Source organism: Neofelis nebulosa, chromosome 9 (genome assembly GCF_028018385.1).
Source record: "Neofelis nebulosa isolate mNeoNeb1 chromosome 9, mNeoNeb1.pri, whole genome shotgun sequence".
NCBI classification, from domain to species: domain Eukaryota; kingdom Metazoa; phylum Chordata; class Mammalia; order Carnivora; family Felidae; genus Neofelis; species Neofelis nebulosa.
Window position 1 is genome coordinate 79,318,155 of NC_080790.1, and position 21,977 is coordinate 79,340,131.

Sequence of the window (21,977 nt, forward strand, 5' to 3'; positions counted from 1 at the left end):
AGTCGGGTGTGTGGCTGAGCAACCTTCTGGTAATACCTCAGAAAGATCAAAAGTTCTGAGTATTCAACAAAAGGCTCTCTGAAGAGATGAAGGGTGTGACTCATAACTCCCCTCAGCCATCCCAGCAGAAGCCGAAAATACCAGAAGGGATTTCACAGATCTGAGGATGAGCCTCTTGTCTAACACAGTGAATCCCTCTGATATACATGACATGCAAAGTTCTGGAAGATTCTATACCAGCAGAAACACTGCTGGCTCGGACGTGAAGCAAGAGAAACAATATGAAATAGAGGAGGATTATGGGACCCCTAAATTCTAGATGCAGGAAACATCTTGATTAGAATACTCAGCTACAAACAGACAGGTACTCCCTTAATGAGAAGGAAGAGATGGCTCAGAGAGAGCCTTGAGCCCAGAGCGTGGAGCCACGAAAACCACAGAGGATTATTCCTAGGCCTTGAGATGAACTGGCAATTGCCCTGCTGGATTTCAGAACTGCTTGGGACTAGTAACTCTTCTGTCCTTCGCTTCTCCCTTTTTGAACTGGAATATCTATAACTGATATCCCAAATCTGCCCTTCTGTTGTATCTTCAGAGTAGATGATTTTAGTGTCACGGGATCACAAGTTGAGCGACTCATGCCCTAGGATGATTCACAACTAGAGTCTCCCCTCGACCTGGTTTAGATGAGAGGATTTGGGACTTTTGAGCTGATGAGAATTTGATGCTACTTTTGGACTCTGAGTCGATTTAATAATGGAATGAAACTTTAGGGGTCTTGGAATGAGGGTGAATGCATTTAGCCCATGGGATGGATGTAAATCTTTGAGGGCCAGTGGACAGGCTGTGGAAGGTGACATAAGGGCTCCCCCAAATGCCCATGCCTTAATACCCACCACCTGTGACTTACCTCACACAGCAAAAGGGACTTTGCAGTTGTGATTAAATTTCAGGACCTTGAGATGGGGAAATTATCCTGGATTATCAAGGTGAGTCCGGTCTAATCGCATGCATCCTTAAAAGTGGAGAACCTCTCCAGCTGCAGAGAACCAAAGGGATGGCATCTCAAGAAGGACTCTACCTCTTGCTGCTGACTTTGAACACAGAAGAAGGATGCCAGGAACCAAGGATACAGCACCCTCTGAAAGCTGGGAAAGCCCTCAGCATACAGCCAGTGAGAAAATGAGCATCTCAGTCCTCTTCTTGCAAGCAATTAAATTCCACCAACAGCCCAAATGAGCAGGAAACAGATTCTTTCCTGGATTCTTCAGAAAGGATCATGGCCCTGACGACACCTCAATTCCAGTTTGGGGAGACTCAGACTTCTGACCTACAGATCTGCCGTTTGTGTTGTTTTAAGACACTAAATTTGTGGCAGTCTGTTCTGGCAGCAATAGAAAACTCATACAGCTATTACTCTAAGCTCTTTTGTAGTCTGCTTTTAACTTGGAGAAATATTAAAAACATTTTCCTGTGTCACCAGATATTCTTCCACAACATCATTTTAAGGGGCCTCCTAGAATTCCATGGCTGATGGATCTCCTCTGGTTGTAGGATTAGATTGCTTATGCTTTTGACTGGTAGAAATAAGTAGTGATTATTTTTCTGCACGCATGTTTGCACACATCTTTGATTATTTCCTTAGGAAATGCTGTGTGAAGTATATTGGTCTTTTTCAATGAGTGTTTAATCAACAAACACTTATTTTTCAACCCGTGACTTGCTCCAGGATGTGGAGTAGGGGAATCAGAGGGGTCTGTGGATGAGTCTGATGGGTTCCCCGGAGGCAGGGAGGGTCTTTTACCTTTCCCCCTGGTTTCCTCAACTGTTCGATGGTCAATAATGCCTGCTTTGCCGAACACATATGACTATTAACACATAATCTTTATAACAGCGCTAATCCGTAACGTTGTGCAATAAAGAAGAGGAAGCAGAGTAAAGCCATGTGTTGAGGAGACACCTGCACTCCCAGAACCTTCCTGCAGATGAGGACAGAAGGGGGCTATCCAGCCCCCAGCCTCACAGTCCAGCCAACTCTGTATAAGTGTCTGAACATGGCTGTGTTTGCCTCAGATGACTCCGAGATTTGCCATTACGTGGCAAACCTGTTCCTGTCTGTGCAGATTTTGCTTCCCTTTTCCTCCCTGGCTTCTCATCAAGGGCCAGCCTTTCATCTGATACACAGATGGGTTTTAAGAACAGCCAACAAGCCATATCCTTCCGTTCAGAACAAAAAACCTTTACATGTGACTTCCAAAACTGAGTGACTTTTCCTCCCTAAATGTGTGGATCTGGGTTCATTTCCCATTACCTCAAAATGGTCTCAAGCTCTTTGTGACTTCCTAGAGGCTCATGAAATTGGGTCAGAAATTGCAGAACATCAGCCACTATGTATACTTTGATGTATATATACAATGTATGCTTTAATGGGGCAGTTCACCTGGGGGGGGGCGGTTCACCTCACTCCTCAGGAATAATAGTAACAAAATCAGTAGCCTCCTGTCATCCCACCGTGCTAGAAATATCCATTTCCTACACCACACCCTCTCCTCCATGTCGCTGTTGTCTACCCTCTCCACTGCGGTAGCATCCTTGGCATAGGAAAATTGCTAAATGTCACCCTGTATCATCCAGTGACAAGGCGAAAAAGGAGGAGAAAGAGAAAAAGGAAGAAGAGAAAAAGAAAAACGGCACAAAACAAGAGGAGTAAGTACTGAGAAGAGCTGCCTCCAAAGAGAGAGTGTGTGGTCATAGCAGGCTTGATCCCTGTATCGGTCCTGTGAGTCTGAGAGCCTTGTTGTCAGGCCTTAGTGTGGGCCCTTGGAGAGGGGCTGCCTAGGGCTGCGGGAGCAGAGTTGGACCCAGGTGGGGATCAGGCTTCCTGAGATGGTGTGAGGGGCCCACTCACTCTGCAGGGAGAGTCCTGCCCCAGCTCTGAGCACCTGGAGGGGGCTTATAGGTAAAGAGGGTTGTCTGCAGCCTTGGGTGAGCAATTAGGGGCTGTCCCTGGGAGACTCCTCCTGTGCTCACCCACCCCTCCCCACCCCCACCCCACATTCTGTTTGCCTGTCTGCACAGTCGGGGTAAGCTGAAGCCTAATCCTGGGCACTAGAAAATACTATATTCATAAACTTTACTCCACACGCAGGGGTGGTGTGCATTGGGAACATTCAAGAGACATGTCAGTGAGCTGTTGATCTTGTACCTGCTGAGTCAAAGCAAAGGTGGAAGGCATGCCGCTGTCTCCTCTGGGGCATGGGAGCAGCTCCGCAGGCCTGGGCCAGCACGTGGGACATATGGGGTGGGGGAGAAGACACATGGAGCCAAAGAAAAAGAAGAATCTCCAGTACCATCTAGAACCTCTGATCCTCAGAAAATCCTGACAATAAAAACAGAAAGCACCCTAAGCTATTGCTTCCTTCAGTGTTGGCCCACATAACCTAGAAGATTCCCAGGCTAGTTGTTTTTGATGGGAGAATGGCTCCAAGTGCTCGAAAATGTCTTCAGGTCATCTGCTCAAATGCAGTTAGCAAGTCAGAGACTCCCTCGGGAATGCTACAGGGCTCCCAAATGCAGTCCAGAGAGAAGCCGCCTCAGAACCACTGGGCAGTGTTTAAATGTACATTTTCAGGCCCCGGTCCCGGGCGGGGGTGGGGGCGGGAGGGGCGTGTCTGAGTGGGCCCTGGGAATCAGCGTTTCACAGAGCTCCCCCCAGATGGTTCCAACATTACCATGCAGCATTTTATTCTCAGCACACTGAAGGATGTAGGTGATACCACAGGCACATGGGAAATCATCACCATGATTTTATTGTCATCTGTGGCTTCCTAGGAAGCTGAGCTAGGAGGGAAGGACCTCCAGAGTCTGCCTTCTCCAAGCCTGTCTCCTCCAGTGAGGGGACACCCCATGTGACCCCCTGAGACTGACAGGACCTGTGTCTCAAGTTTAGCCTGCAGTTGCCCTGGGGTCTCTAGGCTAATCCAGGTCTCTAAGACCCTCCAATGCTGTGATTTTCAACACACTGCACTGTTCATGTGTCGGTGTTTCCAGAAACAAGAAGGACACCATGGTGATGGACCCCTCCAGCAACGTGTACTACCACTGGCTGACGGTCATCGCCCTGCCTGTCTTCTATAACTGGTGTCTGCTGGTATGCAGGTAGGGGATGGGGCAGTGTCTCCACATGGGCAGGGGGAGGGGTAGAGGGGCAGGGAGGGGTGAGGGCAGCCAGGCCTCAAGACAGAGCTCTGAGTCCCACTCAGGGGGCTGGATTTCTGGTCCCCACACAGCCACCATCCAACTGAGTGTCCCCATTTCTCCATCTATAAGGAGGCTCTAAAAGAAGACCACCAGAGTTCTCTGAAGCACTGATGAGGGCCTCTGCTTGCTAGGGACAGCAAGGGCCCGGTCACCTCGGGGCCTTCTTAATTTGGCTGTAGGAGGAAGATGCAGGGCCGAGTAGCTACTCTTCTGAGGGGAAGGTGGGGGGGGGGGGCATTCCTGAGCAGCCTGCAAGACAAGGATGCAGGGGAGGTCACAGTTCTCTGACTGTAAGCTTTGGGCTGTGGGCCTCCCCCAAGCAAGTTGCAGGGCTGGGATGCAAGCCGCTGCTCTTGTGAGGGCAGCCAGGGCCTTTCAGGTGCTCCTGAGAAGGCCCACAGGACACTGATGCAGGGTGAGGGCACACAGGGGGGGCTTCAGGAAATTCCTTGCAAATGTACTTGTGAGATGCAGGGGCAAGTTATTGTTCTTCTGGGGAGAAGTGGAGGCTGTGGAACTTTTATAAACAAACTGTAGGAGGCAGGTGCAGGGTGAGCTGCTAACTCCCCTAATAAGGGGTCAGGGGAGTGAGAGTTTAGGGTCCCCTATGAAATCTGTGTTTTGGGAATACAGGAGCAAGATGCTGCTTCTCTGAGGGGGAGCTGGGGGCTTGGGCTTTTCTGAGCAAACCTACAGGATGGGGATGCCAAGGGGCTATGTTCTTCTGAAGGCAAACAGGAACTTTGAGCATCCCTGATTAAGCTGCAGGACAGAGATGCAGCTCCCTGTGGGCAAGGGGCTTTGGGGCATTGCTGAGAAAGTCTGTAGGAGAGAGATGTAGGGATACCTTGTTTCTCCTCTGATGGGGTTGGCAGGAGTCTGTGTGGCATTTCTGAGTAAGGTACAGGGCATGGAGGCGGGGGCAACAGGCCACGTTTCCTAAATGGTGGGCTTTTGAGCCTTCCTGTGCAAGCCCAGGAGGCAGGCATACAGGGGCGGGCATCGGCTCTTCCCGGGGTGGGCGGGGCTTGGGCGCTTTGCACCTCGAGGGTGAGGCTAGACTCCTGAGGGGGCGGGGCCTGGGCCTTCTGTAGGGGGAGGGGGAGGCTAGGCTCCTGAGGGGCGGGGCTTGGGCGTTCTGCAAGGGGAGGGTGAGGAGGCTACCCTTCTGAAGGGGTCAGGGCTTTGGGAAGTTTCAGAGCAAGCGTTTGGGGGACAGAGAGGTAAGCGGCTGCTCTTCTGGAAGTACATGAAAGGCTTTGGGACTTTTCCAAGCAAGCTTTAGGGCAGGATAAGGGGAAGCTGCTACTCACTGAGAGTAAGTGAGGGGGTTGGGGGCTCTTTCAGGCAGGCCTTTAGGACAAGGATGCAGGCTGATGTGCAGGGAAGGTAGGGGGGCTTTGGGACAATCCTGAACAAGCCTGCAAGACAGCCGCTGCTTCTGTGAGGATAGGGAGGAGACCTACTACTGAGTGTAAGAGGGGGCTTTGGGAATTATCTGCATAAGGGGGGCATCTCCTGCTGTTCTGAGGGTAAGTGTGGGAGTGAGAAAGGGGAGAACTTGGGACCCCTCCTAGCCTGCCTGCGGAATGGGGATCCGTGGGCGAGCTGCTTCTGTGCAAGCCAGGCTCAGGGGCTGCAGGGACACTGCTATTCTGAGGAGGCAGCAGGGGGCTCCAGTTGCTGAGTAAGCTGCAGGGTGGGGACACAGGAGCTGGCTGCTGCTCTTTTGAGGTGAAGAGGGCGTTTGGGGGTATAGTCTGTATGAGAAATAGTGAGCATAAAGATCTAGAAAATAGAAAATATTTACTGGCTGGTTTGGTTGTTCATGTCTGAGCAATTCTTAGACCCTAGGAAGGGCAAGTGCTCAATCTCTTCACATGACTCCACCAGTGAGGCCTAGAAAAACTTCCCTTCCTGGGATCTCAACGCTTACTGTTGAGAGGCGACAAGGGCCCACTCTTTGGGGTCCATCCCAGCTCTTCGCAGGAGCTCTGTGACCTTTGGGACAGAAAAGCTTCTCAGAGCTGGGTCTCCTCATCTGAGTCTGGGGTGATGACACTGGGGCACGAACCCTGCAGGCAGGGCTGATACCAAGATGAAGGCACAGAGCTGGTCCCTGTGTTGGACCCAGCCCCAGACACACCCACTCCTTCCCTCGCGTGTTTAGGGCCTGTTTCGATGAGCTGCAGTCTGACCACGTGATGCTGTGGCTGGTCCTGGACTACTCGGCAGATGTCCTCTATGGCTTGGATCTGCTGGTGCGAGCTCGGACAGGTGAGTGGGCCCAGGCCCAGGGATTTCTCATGGCCAGGCCACAGATTGACTTTGTGCATCAGGAGGGGGACCACGGGGACCACAGGGCAGGTTCAGGAGATCTAAAGTGGTGAACATTACCTACCTCTGACCACAAGAGCCCAGGCAGGTCTGAGGATGTACCAACGGTGAGGGCGTGATACCACCTCAAGCTCTCTCTACAATGACTCTTTAGCAGAGGTCAAGATACCTGGGTTTTGGTCTTTGCTATGCCAACAAACTGTGTGACCTTGAGCAAGTCAAGCTGTCTCTCTGGGCCTCATTTGTATCACCTGTGAAATAAGACCATCATCTCTCAAAGGACGCTTCCAGCAGTGACCATTCAATATCGCAGGAAACAGGAGGGAGAGCTCTGTCGATCTTGGAGTTCTTTTCCTGGACAGAGGATCCAGGACATGTTACTCCATGGCTTTTAGATATATGGAGGAATAAAATTGGAAACAGGGCCCAGGTGAATGATGACCTCTCTCGGATCGCCTCTGGTTGTGAGTGGAGGCTAAAATCCCTTAAGCTCCAAGCTGTTCATTCTTGGGGCACCTTTTTCTGACCTGCACAAAGACATCACATCAGCTGGCAGAGGCCCGGCTTGCCATTCTCAAGATTTTTGAGCTAGAAACCAGGCCATAGTTGTCAATACAAATACCACCAGATCCCAGCAGCAAGCCTCTGTGTGGCTTCACAGTGTACAAAACATTTCAAGTACATCTTGTTTTCTTATTAGAACTGCTGCATGAGACAAAAAACACAGGCGTGATTATTTCCATCTTGCTGATTGAGAAACTGAGGCCCAGCAGCACCTGGGTGGCTCAGTCAGTTGAGCATCCAAGTCTTGATTTCAGCTCAGGTCATGTTCCCAGGGTTGGAGAATCAAGCCCTACATCACCACACTGAGGATGGAGCCTGCTTGGAATTCTCTCTCCCTCTCCCTCTGCCCCTCTCCCTGACTCACACTCTCTCTATAAAATTAAAATAAATTGAATTGAATTGAATTGAATTAAAAAATATAGAAACTGAGGCCCAGAGACACTGAGTGACTGGCCTAAAGTCCACAATCACTACTTCACAGGGCCAGACTGGCAACCCTGCTTCCACGTGGTGCCCAGTACCATAATCGAGAAGATCTCTAATATGCAGCTTGAGGCTTGTGTGGGTAACTTAGACAGTCCTTGTAGCCTGCCACTTCATGGTCACATAAGCCTACCAAGACACAGGAGCTCCGTGGGTGGCCCTACTCACTGAGCCACCTATCTCTATTTCAACCAAGTTTCAGTGGGACACAAGTTACCTGCACTCTGACAGTGATCCTACCCCTTTTTGTGCTGGGGTACTATCCCTGGCAATCTGAGATTCAGCAGAAACCCTCATGGGGAAGTCAGGTAGGCACAGAAACCAAATGGCCGTGGATCATACACCAAGGGGAAACATCTTCAGAATTGAGAAAAGGTATTATTAAGAAAGTAGTGAGGAGCCCCAAGGCACTAGGAGTGCCACATAGTAATGTAAGTACTCAATAAACACAAGGGTAACCAAAGAATGAAACAGGGAATGGGGGACTGGGAAGCAGGGTGGCCCTACCATGTGACAGCAGACTTGAGGTTTGCTTTTCACAGGGGGCAATCCTACCTCCATCTAGCCCTCAAGTGTGGCCCTGGTTCCAGCAGCATCACCCAGACCTTGTTAAGAGGTAGACCTCGGACCTACGGAACCAACTTTGGGAACAGCCCAGCACTCTGGATTTTACAGAGTCCTCAGTATAATTCTGATGCTTACCAAAATCGAAAAAAAAAACCCCATGCATTATATTATTCTCTCTACTTTTGTTCATGTTTGAAAATGTTTAAAAAAAAAAAAAAGACGAAAGAATACAAATCTCTGCCTATTTGATTGATTTCACCAGTAATAACGCCTAGTGACTCCCCAGTGTCCAGCTCAGCTCCAGTCTGATTCTTTGGGGGTGGATCTCAGCTTCATATGTTTTCAGAGCTCCTTGGATGACAGTAATGTGCAGGCAGAAAGAACTACTGCTTCCCTAGGCAATGTTTTTAAAAGACAGGTCCTGCCCCATTAGGGACGGGTGAAATCAGTTTGATAGGCCATGACCTATGCTCTTAAAATTTGTATCATTAGTATTTTCCAAACCTACACAAAATCAGAGACAGTAAGATCATGAATCCCCACGTACCTTCACTCAGCTTCAACAGTTACCAATATTTTGCTAATGTTTCATCTACCTCCCCACACCCTTTTCTTGGCTGGAGTATTTTAAAGCCAACCTTGGACCACTTTAACATGTTATCTCTAACTTTAAAGGATGCATCTTTAGAATACAACACCCAGGGGCTCCTGGCTGGCTCAGTCAGAAGAGCATGTGACTCTTGATCTTGGGGTCATGAGTTCAAGCCCCACATTGGGTGTAGAGATTACTTAAATAAATAAACTATATATATATATATATATATATATATATATATATATATAAAATATATATGTAGATATAAAACACCAGTCCACATTCAAATTTACCCAATTAATCTACATTTTTAACTGAATAAACAGGCTAGAACATCATAGATTAGAAAACATCAGAGTATATTTTCATAGTAATGGGTAAATGTGGCTTTTGAAACTTTTTCTGTTATGTATGTATAACTACATCTTATTTAGTCAAGGTGTATATCTTTCTATGGGCTATGGTTAAAAAAAAAAAATAGCAGCCTCTTCCATGCCCAAGTGACTTCCATCTTTTTCTTCAGGCTTCCTTGAGCAAGGCTTGATGGTCAAGGATGCACAGAGGCTGTGGAAGCATTACACAAAGACCGTGCACTTCAAGCTGGACATGTTGTCCCTGGTCCCCACAGACCTGGCTTATTTTAAGTTGGGTGTAAACTACCCAGAGCTGAGGTTCAACCGCCTACTGAAGCTTGCCCGGCTCTTTGAGTTCTTTGACCGCACAGAGACAAGGACCAACTACCCTAATTTATTCAGGATTGGGAACTTGGTCTTATACATCCTCATCATTATCCACTGGAATGCCTGCATCTACTTTGCCATTTCCAAGTTCATTGGTTTTGGGACAGATTCCTGGGTCTATCCAAACATCTCAAACCCAGAGTATGGGCGCCTCTCTAGGAAGTACATTTACAGTCTCTATTGGTCCACCTTGACCCTGACCACCATCGGAGAGACCCCACCCCCTGTGAAGGATGAGGAGTATCTGTTTGTGGTCATAGACTTCCTAGTGGGAGTCTTGATTTTTGCCACCATTGTCGGCAATGTGGGATCCATGATCTCAAACATGAATGCTTCACGGGCCGAGTTCCAGTCCAAGATTGACTCCATTAAGCAGTATATGCAATTCCGCAAGGTGACCAAGGACCTGGAGACACGGGTGATCCGGTGGTTTGACTACTTGTGGGCAAACAAGAAGACAGTGGATGAGAAGGAGGTGCTCAAGAGTCTCCCAGACAAGCTGAAGGCCGAGATCGCCATCAACGTGCACCTGGACACTCTGAGGAAGGTCCGCATCTTCCAAGACTGCGAGGCTGGGCTGCTGGTGGAGCTTGTGCTCAAGCTGCGGCCCGCAGTGTTCAGCCCAGGGGATTACATCTGCAAGAAGGGAGACATTGGGAGGGAGATGTACATCATCAAGGAGGGCAAGCTGGCTGTCGTGGCCGACGATGGGATCACCCAGTTCGTGGTCCTCAGTGATGGGAGTTACTTTGGGGAGATCAGCATCTTAAACATTAAGGGAAGCAAGGCGGGGAACCGCAGGACAGCCAACATCAGGAGCATTGGTTACTCAGACCTGTTCTGCCTTTCCAAAGATGATTTGATGGAGGCTCTCACTGAATATCCAGAAGCCAAGAAAGCTCTGGAGGAGAAGGGACGGCAGATCCTGATGAAGGACAACCTGATTGATGAGGACGTGGCCAAGGCTGGGGCGGACCCCAAGGATATTGAGGAGAAGGTAGAGCACCTGGAGTCCTCCCTGGACACCCTGCAGACCAGGTTTGCACGGCTCCTGGCCGAGTACAATGCCACCCAGATGAAAGTGAAGCAGCGTCTCAGTCACCTAGAAAGCCAGGTGAAGATGTGTGGGAGCGACCTTCTGTCTGATGGGGGTGCTCCTGGGGATGCTGCAAAAGCAGAGACCAAACAAGAGTGAAATGCAGGTGTCCATCTCCTGCTTCCCGGAGTCAGCCATCCGTGTGATGCATTGTGGCCGCAGCTGCACAGCCCAGGACTCGGCAGGGTTGCATTCCAGTTCTCCTTACCCTTTGCAACTGTGTGGCCCTGAGAGAGAGCCTCAGTTTCCTCATCTAGAAAGGGGGACTCATGCCAGCCCCACTGAAGTGGGAGGTTACTGTGATGTCCACATGGAACACTGCATAAGGCAGGACTTTGTATAATGTGAGGTGTCCCCAATCCACGCATATGAAAGTGTGGGCACAGAACTCTTATTTTTTTAATCCACGAGGAATTTTGAGACTTTTGAACTTTATTTTCTTGTAAATGGAAGATTATTTAGTCATCTACCCCTTCTCGCACCCCACTCCACCAGCTTCTCATAAGGGAGATGTAACAGAAGCTAGAAGTGCAATGTGGGATCTCAAATCCATCCTTACACGAGACAGTTTGGGGCACATTTCTGAATCTGGTTTCTCCTCATGTACTCTTTGGGACCCTCAAAATCCTGGCCGTTGGTCATGCTATGATAAGCACAAGGGATGAAGCCAGGTCACCCCATTTGAGGTCACTTTGAGCCTATGAAGCAAATCCAGACTCCCCGCCATCCAGCCCCTGTGAAACTGGAATCTGTTTAGAAAATATTTTGATGAGAGAAAGAGACATCTCCTAACTCACCAAAGGATTTAAAGACAGCCTCTCCCCTCGTTCCTCAGTCAGGAACAGGGACAGCCTGTTCTGGCTTGAGGAGGAGAATTATGCTCTGGGAGAGCCTTTCAGGTGGAAGGTTGGAATGGGGTCCTGGGTCAAGCAAAGCTGACAACTAGAATTTTTAGAAGATCGGACCCTTAGGCCATATCTTTGCAAACTGCCCCTCCTCTCAAAGAAGCAGCCTCACTCTCCCTTGGAATTCTACCCCGAGGCAAAGCTCTCAGCTAGCAGGAAGTGTGCACAGTGAAGGACCTAGCTTTTTTCCTTTTTTAATCTGGTATATAGAATTCCATTACCATCATATAAGGTATTTCTGTATTTGGGTTCTATGATTGCGAATTATAACCTTAATGGTCCACTTAAATACATATTGTAAATTACCCAAAGGTGAGTCATTTTTCTGTTGCAGAGAAGTTATATGTACAGGTTTTCCTTCTCTGTCTCCTCCTTCCCTCCCTCCCTCCTTTCTTCTTTCCTCCTTTCCTCTCTCTCTCTCTCCCTCCTTTCCTTCCCTCTCCCTGTCCCTCCCTCCCTCTCTTCCTCCCTTCCTTCTTTCTCTTCCAACTTCTCCTCTTCTCAGAAAACAATGCCCCATTTTACTTTGGGAACTTCAAAACCTTTGTGGTCTGATGTTATAATCCATATGCTATATAACTGGACCCTAATGTAGTTCATACAAAAGGTGCTACATTTTCAAGTATGTATTTTGGATTTATATGAGTCTCTTCTGATTTTTATTATGGATCATGTGACCATTTTTAACTTTCTAAAATGAATTTAAAAGGACTATTAAAGGAAGATGTGATCCAAGCCCATATCATCAGCAAACTGTAACTAGCAATGTATTCTCCAAATGCATATATTTTAAAAAGCCTTAACTATTAATTATGCCTATGTTTATATTTGCACAAGAAAAATAGAGACCTGGATTTAAAAAATATTGAATGAGTCTTGCTTCATATTTTGTCATAAGGGAAGATTCGGTTCTAGATATGTGTCTAGGGCAGTGAGCCTACCTTCCTCAGGAAAACAGGCACTGGTGAATAGGGGACAGTGCACACTCCACGTGAAGGGAGCCAGAAATAGGTGAGACAATGCAACCAAAGCTGCAACACTTGTCAGAGGAAATAAGTCAAACCATTCAAATATATAAGAAGTGGGTCTCAGGTAGATGCTAAATTTCCTGGTATCAATTGTCCATCGGGGACATTTAGGCAGTTTGGAAAGGCATGAGTGGGCAGGAAGCTGTAGGCATGTCCCTGTTAAGCATGTCTCCAGATTCTTCCACTGCTTATGCCCAAGGAATTTAGGTGGTAAGTTAGAATGTGGGTTTTGGGGATTCAGGCCTGAGCTTGTTCAAGTCACAGCACTGCCACTCAGGCAAGTTACTTTCCTTTTCTGGGCCTCACTTTCCTTAACTGAGAAGTGGGAAGGATACTGCCCACCTCACCTCACAGGGAATGATCCTGTGAATAAACTTTCAAATAACATAACAGGCATGGCCTGTGAAACTCCTTGGGTGCAGAAAACATCACATTGTTTTCCTTGAGAGATAAATAAATATGGTATCATCTAGTTAATCTCAAGCTGCCAAGATTATTGGGAGGTGGAATCTTGGGCTGTTTTCAGGACTCCTATTCACTGTCTTGGAATCTGAGACAGCCACTCATGTTCTTATAGTCACTGTGGCTGCTGACTGGAGGCCATCCTTCTTGCTGTACTGGGTTCAGCCACAGGGAGCTATGCTGGGAGATAGCTTTGTGCCTTTTGTGGGAGTCTAAGCTCATGGAAGTGTGTGTGTGTGTGTGTGTGTGTGTGTAGAGAGAGAGAGTATCCCTGAGACAGGAAAGGAAGAAAATATTGGTGAGCACTCCTCCAGGTATGGAGGGATGCAGGCTTCCTGGAAGAAGTCCAGGGACATGGGAGGCAGCAAGATCTCAGAGGAGAAGACTGAACTTTGGCTTTGGGGAACCCAACCTGGCCAAGATCCCAGTGTGTCAAGCTTGGAAAGTCCCAAAGCTGCCAGATAGCAAGGAACCACAAGAGTTAGACAAAGGGTATCTTGTCAGTAACCAGGATAAAAAATGTCTGAAGATATTCGTAACTCAACTAATTTATCAAGACAGATGCCTGCTCCATTGCCCTGAAGCATTGGCCCTCAGAGATCTGTTGTACCAGCTATCAAAATTCAACAGGGCCTGGGATCTGTCATAGCTTTATCAGGCAAACTCTGGTCCATCTGAGACCCTTCTTCCAGGAATTTATCAAGTAGAAGCCAAGGCAGCTTCCTTCTCTGGGCCTTAGGGCCATTAGTATTACTCCAAGGAAGGAAAAGTGAAAAGCAAACTAATGAACAAAGTGGAAAATAAAATTCTCCTTTGAAGTGCAGGGGGTGACTTTTGTCTAGTAAAGTGAAGATGTTCATACCTGTGACCTAGCAACCCTACTTATGGCTCTATATTACGGGAAAATTTTCACATATGTGTGCCCAGAGGCATGTACAAATGCTTATTGCATCGGTTTTTAATAGAAAAAAGGAAATAGCCTAAATACCAGAATCTAAGAACAAATTAGGAAAAATATGTTAGGTATTTCACCAAAGAGAATTTAATAGAGGGAATTAATCAAATAGACATCAGGGGGCTGAGAGAGCAGAAAAGGAGTACTGAGCTTATCCGGAAAGAGTACTGCAGAAAATAGCCATTACCCTTAGGGCTAGGGGAGCAAAAGAGAAAGGGTGCTCGGAGAAGAGCGCCTCAGAGCTGCAACCCAGACCTTTGAAGAGGGGGTGCTGCTGGCTGTTACTGGTAATTTAGGAACTCAGAGGAGTTTGGCAAACATAGGACTTTGGACATTTTCTGAAAGGGGGCATTGAATGGTGAGACTGGTTCTGGGGAGTCCCAAAAGAAGTTCCCAAAGGAGGCTGGATCCAACTGCCACTGCCAGGATAATCTGCCACAACTATGGCTACCTAAGCAGGACAGCAGGCAAACAGAAAGAAAGTCCCTTCACCCCTCCCCCTTCCTTCCAATCTTCCTCAGTTGTTGCCTAGTAGACAATTCTAGGAACATGAAGACAGAGAGGAAGGAGGTCTTGGACTTCACAGACAGAATGTCTTCTACAGACTGGAAGCCCTACCTCAGATGTACTTAGACTAGGTGGTAAAGACCCTCTCTCCACTGACTGTTGTCTGGAAGCCTTCCATCAAAGATTTTTTCCTTTGTCCTGAAGCTTTTTCCTTTTGAGAATGCAGACATCCCTGAGAAAAGACAAGATGGAAACAAGGGAAAGTAACACTTCTCAAGCATCTGTGCAAAGGCATTGCTCTTTGTGCTAAAGCATAAATTTCCTCAGCTAATGACTGCTTCCTGTTGGGGGAAACTTTTCACTTTCTTTTTCTCTAGGCATTTATTCTTTTAATATAATCAACATCATGTATCAATTGATTTTTTACAAATGCACACTCATTCTGCAAAGCAGTTTATGAATTGCTTTCCTAAAACTCATTTATTAGAAAGGCTAAATCCAAGAAATGAGCAATGCCAAATGTTGTCAAGGATGTGAAGCACCAAGAATTCTCATTCGTTGTCTGGTAGGTATGCAAAATGGTACAGCTACTTTGAAAAACAACTTGGTATATTTTATAAAGTTAAAAATACAAATAACATATGATTACAAAGGGGGCACAGGGGAAAGTTTAGAGTAATGTGTGGTATTGAGGTGGTGGGTATAAGACTGTATCCATGTGTCCAAACTTATAGAACTGAACATCACAAAGAGTGAACTTTATGCAAATTTTAAAATATCAAACAGGATGTGGTACAGTCCCAGGATGAAAAAGAAAATTGTGACAAATTAATTTAACTGCATTAAAAAATATGATGTGACCTCACTAAGGGATTTAGGGTAAAATGATGACCTAAGTAATTTTTGGTCAGAATAAGTTCTCCAACTTTATTAATCCTTTTCAAGATTGTTTTGGTTATCCTGGACCCCTTCCAATCGCAGGTGGCTGGGATTTTGATTAGGATTGCATTGGATTACAGATCCATTGGGGGAGATAGTGCCATCTTATAACTATGGAGTCTTCTGATCCATAAATGCAGGATGTCTTTCCATTTACTTAGGTTTTCTTTATTTCTTTGAACAATGTTTTGGATTTTCAGATACAAGTCTTGGACTCCTTTTGTTAAATATATTCCTAAGTATTTTATTTCTCTTGATGCTATATTGAAAGGGGTTGTTTTCTGAATTTCCTATTTGGATTAGTCATTGCTAGTTTATAAAGAATATTGATCTTGTATCCTGCATCCTTTTTGATCTGGTTTATTCTAATTCTTTTAAGTGGATTCTTTAGGCTTTTCTATACATAAGATCATGTTACCCACAAATAGAAATGGTTTTACTTTTTCCTTTTCAGTGTGAATGCCTTTATTTTTTATTTTTTCCTTGCGTACCTGCTCTAGCTAGAATCTCCAGTACAATGTTGCATGGATGTGGTGGGAGACATCCTTATCTTCTTGCTCCTGGTCTTAGGGGTAAAGCATTCAGTCTTTCATCAAGTATAATGTTAACTGTGGTTTTTCAAAAATACTCTTTATCAGCTTAAAGAAATTCTCTTCTATACCTTGTTTGCTGTGTTTCGGGTGTTGAATTTGGTTAAAAAATTTTTCTTCCTTTAATGAAATAATCATGTGTTTTTTGTCTTTTATTAATATAGTATATTACCTTAATTGATTTTTAGATATTAAAGTAACCATGGATTCCTGGAGTAAATTCCACTTGGTCATGGTGTGTAACCTTTTCCCTATGTTACTAGACTCAGTGTGTTAGCATATTTTTTTGGAGGATTTTTAAAATCTGTATTCATAAGAGATATTGAGAATTATTATTCTGATGTCTATGTCTTGTTTTAGTATGAGCAATACAGGCCTCATAGAGTTTGGAAATTTTTTCCTCCTCTTCTAATTTCTGTAAGAGTTTGTAAAAGATTCTTTAAATAGTTGTTAAAATTCATTAGTGGAGATATCTGGGCCTGAGGATTTTTTTAATGGAATGTTTTAAAGTTACTAATTCATTTTTTATTTTTTTGTGGTTATAAGTCTATGCAGGTTTTCTATCTCTTTTATTTCTTTAATTTTATTTTCAGTTATTTTGAGAGATAAAGAGAGCACGTGAGGGAGGGGCAGAGAGAGAGAACAGAATACCAAGCAGGCTCCATGCTCTCAGCTCAGAATCTGATGTGGGGCTCAAACTCATGAGCCACCATGAGATCATGACCTGAGCCGAAATCAAGGGATCAAGAATCAGATGCTTAACTGACTGAACCACCCAGGTATCAAGCAAACTTTCTCTTTCTTTTGAGTCTGTTTTAGTTGTTTGTTTCTTTCTAGGAATTCTCCATATGGTCTAAGTTATACAGTTTGTTGAAATAAATTGTTCAGAGTTTCCTTTGTAGTGATTATTTATGTAAGGTCAGTAGTGATGGCTCCTTTCTCTTTCCTTATTTTAATAATTTGAACCTTTTCTCTTCCTTTTTCTTGGTCAGACTAGCTAAAAGTTTGTCAGAATTGTTAATATTTTTAAAGAACCAACTTTTGGTTTTATTGATTTTTCTGTACTGTTTTTCCACTTGTATTTCATTTGTTTCCATTCTAATCTTTATTATTTCCTTTTTTTCCTTTTGGTTTTGTTATTTTTCTAGTTTCTAAAGGAGAAAAGTTAGGTTATTCATTTTAGATCTTTCTTCCTTTTTAATATAGGTGTTTGTAGCCATAAAATTTCCTCTAAGCACTGCTTTAGCTGCATCCCAAAAGTATTGGTATGTTGAGTTTTTATTTTAATTTTTCTTAAAATATTTTCTCACTTTCCTTTTGAGTTCTTTTTTGACCCCTATGTTATTAAGGGCTGTATTGTTTAATTTACACCTACCTATAATTTCTTTCTGCTCTTGGTTTTTATTCTAATACCATTGTGATCAGAGAACATACTACGTGTGACTTCAATCCTTTTTAACTTACTGAGTTTTCTTAATGGCCTGCCACATATTCTATCCTGGAGAAAGTTTCATGTATAACTGAGAAGTATGTATGTGTGCTCTGATACTGTCGGGTGAAGTATTCTATAGATACCTGTTACGGCTAGTTGGTTTGTAATGTTGTTCAAGTCTTCTATTTCCTTGTTGATCTTCTGCCTCATTGTTTTATCCATCATTAAAAGTTGAGTATTGACATTTTCAATTATTTTTATTACATTGTCCACTTCTTAAATTCTGTCAGTTTTGCCTCATGTGTTTGGGTCTCTTTTGTGGATGCATGATCCTTCTAATTATAATATCTTTCTGATGGATTGACCCTCTTATAAAATGTTCCTCTTTGTTTATTGTTTTGTTTGGTTTTGAGGTTTATTTTGTCTGATATTTGTGTAATCACTGAAGCACTTTGTTGGTTAGTGTTTCCGTGTTATACTTTTGTCCATTATTTTACCTTCAACCTCCTTATACTTTTGAATTTTAAGTTTGTTTCTGTAGACTGCACATGGTTGGATTTTTTTTAAAAACGCTTCTGCCGGGGCGCCTGGGTGGCGCAGTCGGTTAAGCGTCCGACTTCAGCCAGGTCACGATCTCGCGGTCCGTGAGTTCGAGCCCCGCGTCAGGCTCTGGGCTGATGGCTCGGAGCCTGGAGCCTGTTTCCAATTCTGTGTGTCTCCCTCTCTCTCTGCCCCTCCCCCGTTCATGCTCTGTCTCTCTCTGTCCCAAAAATAAATAAAAACCGTTGAAAAAAAAAATAAATAAATAAAAAATAAAAACGCTTCTGCCAATCTCTGCCTCTTGATTGGAATGTTGAGTTTATTTACATTTAATATGACTTGTGATAAGGAAGGACTTATGTCTGCATTTCGCTACTCGTTTTCTATACTATATCTTACATCTCTTTTGTTCTTCTCTTCCTATTACTATTACTGTCTTCTTTTGTGAATAGTTATGTTCTAGTATACTATTTTAATTCCTTTTCTTTTAATCGGTAGCTGTATCTATATCTGTCTCTGTCTATACCTATGCCTAGTGTTTGTCCTGGGAATTATCATTTTAATTCAAAACAATCTAGTTGGCATTAATACTAACTTAATTTCAGTGGTATACACAAACTTTGCTCCAATCAAGCAGTTTCTCCCACTCCTTTATGCTATTATTGTCATACACATTATATCTTTTTCATATTATGATATCATCAACACAGATTATATTGTTGTTTTATGTAGTAGTCTTTTTAAAAAATATATATTTATTTATTTCAGAGAGAGCGAGAGAGAGACAGACAGAGCATGAGCAGGGGAGGGGCAGAGACAGAGGGAGACACAGAATCTGAAGCAAGCTCCAGGCTCTGAGCTGTTAGCACAGAGCCTGATGCAGGGCTCGAACCTACAAACCAGGAGATCATGACCTGAGCCGAAGTTGGATGCTTAACCGACTGAGCCACCTGGGCGCCCCTTATGTAGTTGTCTTTTAAGTCAGAAAGAAGAGTGTCAGAAATTAACTTTTATCTTGCATTTGCCTTTAGTTTTTATTCCTTTGTGTGATTTTGAGTTACTCTCCAGTATCCTTTCAGTTTTAGTATTTCCTGTAGAGTGAGTCTGCTAGCAATGAATTATCAGATTTTTGTTTGAGAATATCTTAATTTCTCCTTCAAGTTTTTAAAATTTTATTTTAGAGAGAGGGTGTGTGAGTGGGGGAGAGGGGCAGAGGGAGACAGAGAGAGAATCCCAAGTAGGTTCCCCACTCAGCATAGAGCCTAATGCAGGCTCAATCCCATGACCCTGGAATCACACGACACTTAAAACAATATAATATGGCAATTCTAGAAATCATTTTTCCTTCTACCTCAAGGTTTGTTGTTACTTTTTGTTTGTTTAGTGACTCTCTTGGAATAATTCTCTAAAGTCTGTATTCTTTGTAATTTTTAGCCACTGAAATCATTGCTTGGCTAGCTTAATGATTTCCTAATGATTAGACAAGGATATTCTCAAATGCTGGAACCAGTATGTCTTCCTGTCTTTATGGACAGCTGTGTGTGTATGTTGAGGCATGTCTTCAATGCTTAGGCAGGCACTCTACAGTTCTGCCTCAGCCGCCTTCTTGTTTGCTCAAAGCCTCAAAGTCTGCCGAAAGTGAGAAATTATGGTCTTCTCAAGTCTTTCCTGGACATATGTACATGTCCACATGTCCTATTAGAGTCCCAGAATCTAAAGATTCTAGAATCTTCTCAGAAGTATGTCAGATCTTTCTCAAGTTCCCCAAGGGATAGCAATGCCTGATTATTTCCTTTTAAGATTTTTGGTCCGTCTTTTGTTAGCTCCAACTGGTGTCATTACCTTAGCCAGCTGCAGTGTTAGACAATTGCTGCTGGTTGCTTTTACCAAATGCCCTGTGGACAGGACTATTTGTGGAGAGTAAGCTCTCAGTCAAGTCAGTTAAAGACAAGCCCTGAGAATGGAGCTTTACCTGTGAGCTGCCATACCAGTCAAATAGTGCATGTCTCTGGAGATAGGACTTTTTGAGGTGCTCCAAATACCTTTGTCCCCTCCAGTGGCTGCTAGGCTACTGGTTTTCACAGCTCTTATGACAGCAGGGCTGTTGGTTTTCAAGGCTACATATATTCTCTAATGAAAACATATATAAACATAAACATATCATGTTTAGTGGCCCAAAAAGAAATTCTTAAGTTGGTTGGTTCTAGTCCCCAAAATAACACTGTTCAGCTCTTAATTATCATGTGTAAATTATCTAAATCAGCTTCTTTATTTGTATATAGGTTATCTAGGTCCATGTGTTTATCAGAATCCCCTGGAGGGCTTGTCAACATACAAATTGCTCTGAAAGTTCCCACTTTCAGAGTTTCTGATTTAGCAGGTCTAAGATGGGCCTGGGATCTTGTGTTTCTAGTAAGTACTGAGAGGATGTTAGTGCTGCTGGTTAGGGACCTAAAGGGAATGCATAGCACCGTGTTTACTAACAAGCTTGGTTCCCTTTTCACTTGATAATGTTCACTCTACAGTGGAATTGGGGCCCCATTCCTTGTCACACTGAAGCATGGTTCTTCTGCTTTTAAGACTATCCCAAATTACATACCGGCTAATTGGCAAATGTTTATCAGAAGCCCGATCCTCATTCAGTGTTTGTTACTACACTAAATGAATGAATTGTTGAAATTGCACTGATGTCTATCTTTAAATGTTTGTGAATTTATATTTGTTTCTTTTTTTAAAGCTTATGATTGAAAAATGCTCTTGGTTTGATTGAAGCTTGTATGGCCATAGGGTTGTCCGAACACTTTTAAGACCACTTTTGAGATGGAAAGGGAATCCTATTAATACTTTTGCTGGATAAAAGTTGTAAACTGGGGCTGTTCCGGGTAAACCAGGGATATTGGTCACCCTAATTTTAGAAAATAAGTTATAAAAACATTTTTGCATTTCCACAAGTTTATTTGGCTTTCTTGGCTTTAATTTTATACTAGGGTTAAGTATAATATATTTTCTTTTTCATATAAATTCTTTTTCAGAAGAGAAGTAAAATAGTCAGTAAAAAAATTGAACTTTAAAAATAGTTTTATATTTATTTTTATTCCAAATTATTGCCTGCATTTGGTTTTTGGTGACACAGGGAGGCTTAGATCTAATTCTATTAAAAAAAATTTTTTTTGTAACGTTTATTTATTTTTGAGACAGAGAGAGACAGAGCATGAATGGGGGAGGGTCAGAGAGAGAGGGAGACACAGAATTTGAAACAGGCTCCAGGCTCTGAGCTGTCAGCGCAGAGTCTGATGCAGGGCTCGAACCTGCAAACCAGGAGATCATGACTTGAGCCGAACAGACACTTAACCGACTGAGCCACCCAGGCGCCCCTAGATCTAAATCTAAATGAGATTACAGAACTTGTCCTTATTTCATTTTTATTTCTAACAAGTTAATGTCTTTTCTTTTAAAAGCAAATTATAAATGCTTGCTTTTACACTGGAGGGATGTGAACTCTGATAAGTGCTCTGGCTTTTTGAATTAAAATAGTTTCAATTAAAAACTTTTTAAGGATAATTTTTTCTGATAAAATTTAAAGACTTCAAAATAAAATACAGGCTTATAGTTAGTCTGGGATTTACCCTTGCTCAAGCAGAAATATTTAAGGTTTAAAAAAAATTTTTTAATGTTTATTTTTGAGAGAGACAGAGCATGAGTGGGGTAGGGGGCAGGTGGGAGAGAGGGAGAGAGGGAGAGAGAGAGAGAGAGAGAGAGAATTCAAAGCGGGCTCCAGGCTCTGAACTGTTAGCACAGAGCCCGCAGGAACCTAACCCTGAGATCATGACCTGAGCCAAAGTCGGACTCTTAACCAAGACTGAGTCACCCAGGCGCCCCATAAGTTTAATTAAAGTCATATTAAAATGGAAAAGTTCTTCCAAAACTTTTATTTTACATATTGTTTTCCTATGAAAACACAGGACTTTGGGGGAGAA

At 44.0% G+C, this 21,977-nt stretch overlaps 1 protein-coding gene across 4 annotated transcripts in view; it reads left to right on the top strand.

Annotated features, from left to right (window-relative positions):
* CNGA3 (cyclic nucleotide gated channel subunit alpha 3) overlaps positions 1 to 12,417 on the top strand; it is a 74,313-nt gene extending 61,896 nt beyond the window's left edge. For all 4 annotated transcript variants that reach the window (XM_058684348.1, XM_058684347.1, XM_058684346.1 and 1 more), the window contains 4 exons: positions 2,635 to 2,706; positions 4,051 to 4,158; positions 6,431 to 6,537; positions 9,330 to 12,417. In XM_058684348.1, coding sequence (XP_058540331.1) covers positions 2,635 to 2,706; positions 4,051 to 4,158; positions 6,431 to 6,537; positions 9,330 to 10,741 — 1,699 coding nt within the window. In that variant the 3' untranslated portion in view covers positions 10,742 to 12,417. The remainder of the gene's footprint in view (positions 1 to 2,634; positions 2,707 to 4,050; positions 4,159 to 6,430; positions 6,538 to 9,329) is intronic.
* Positions 12,418 to 21,977: the final 9,560 nt, after the last annotated feature.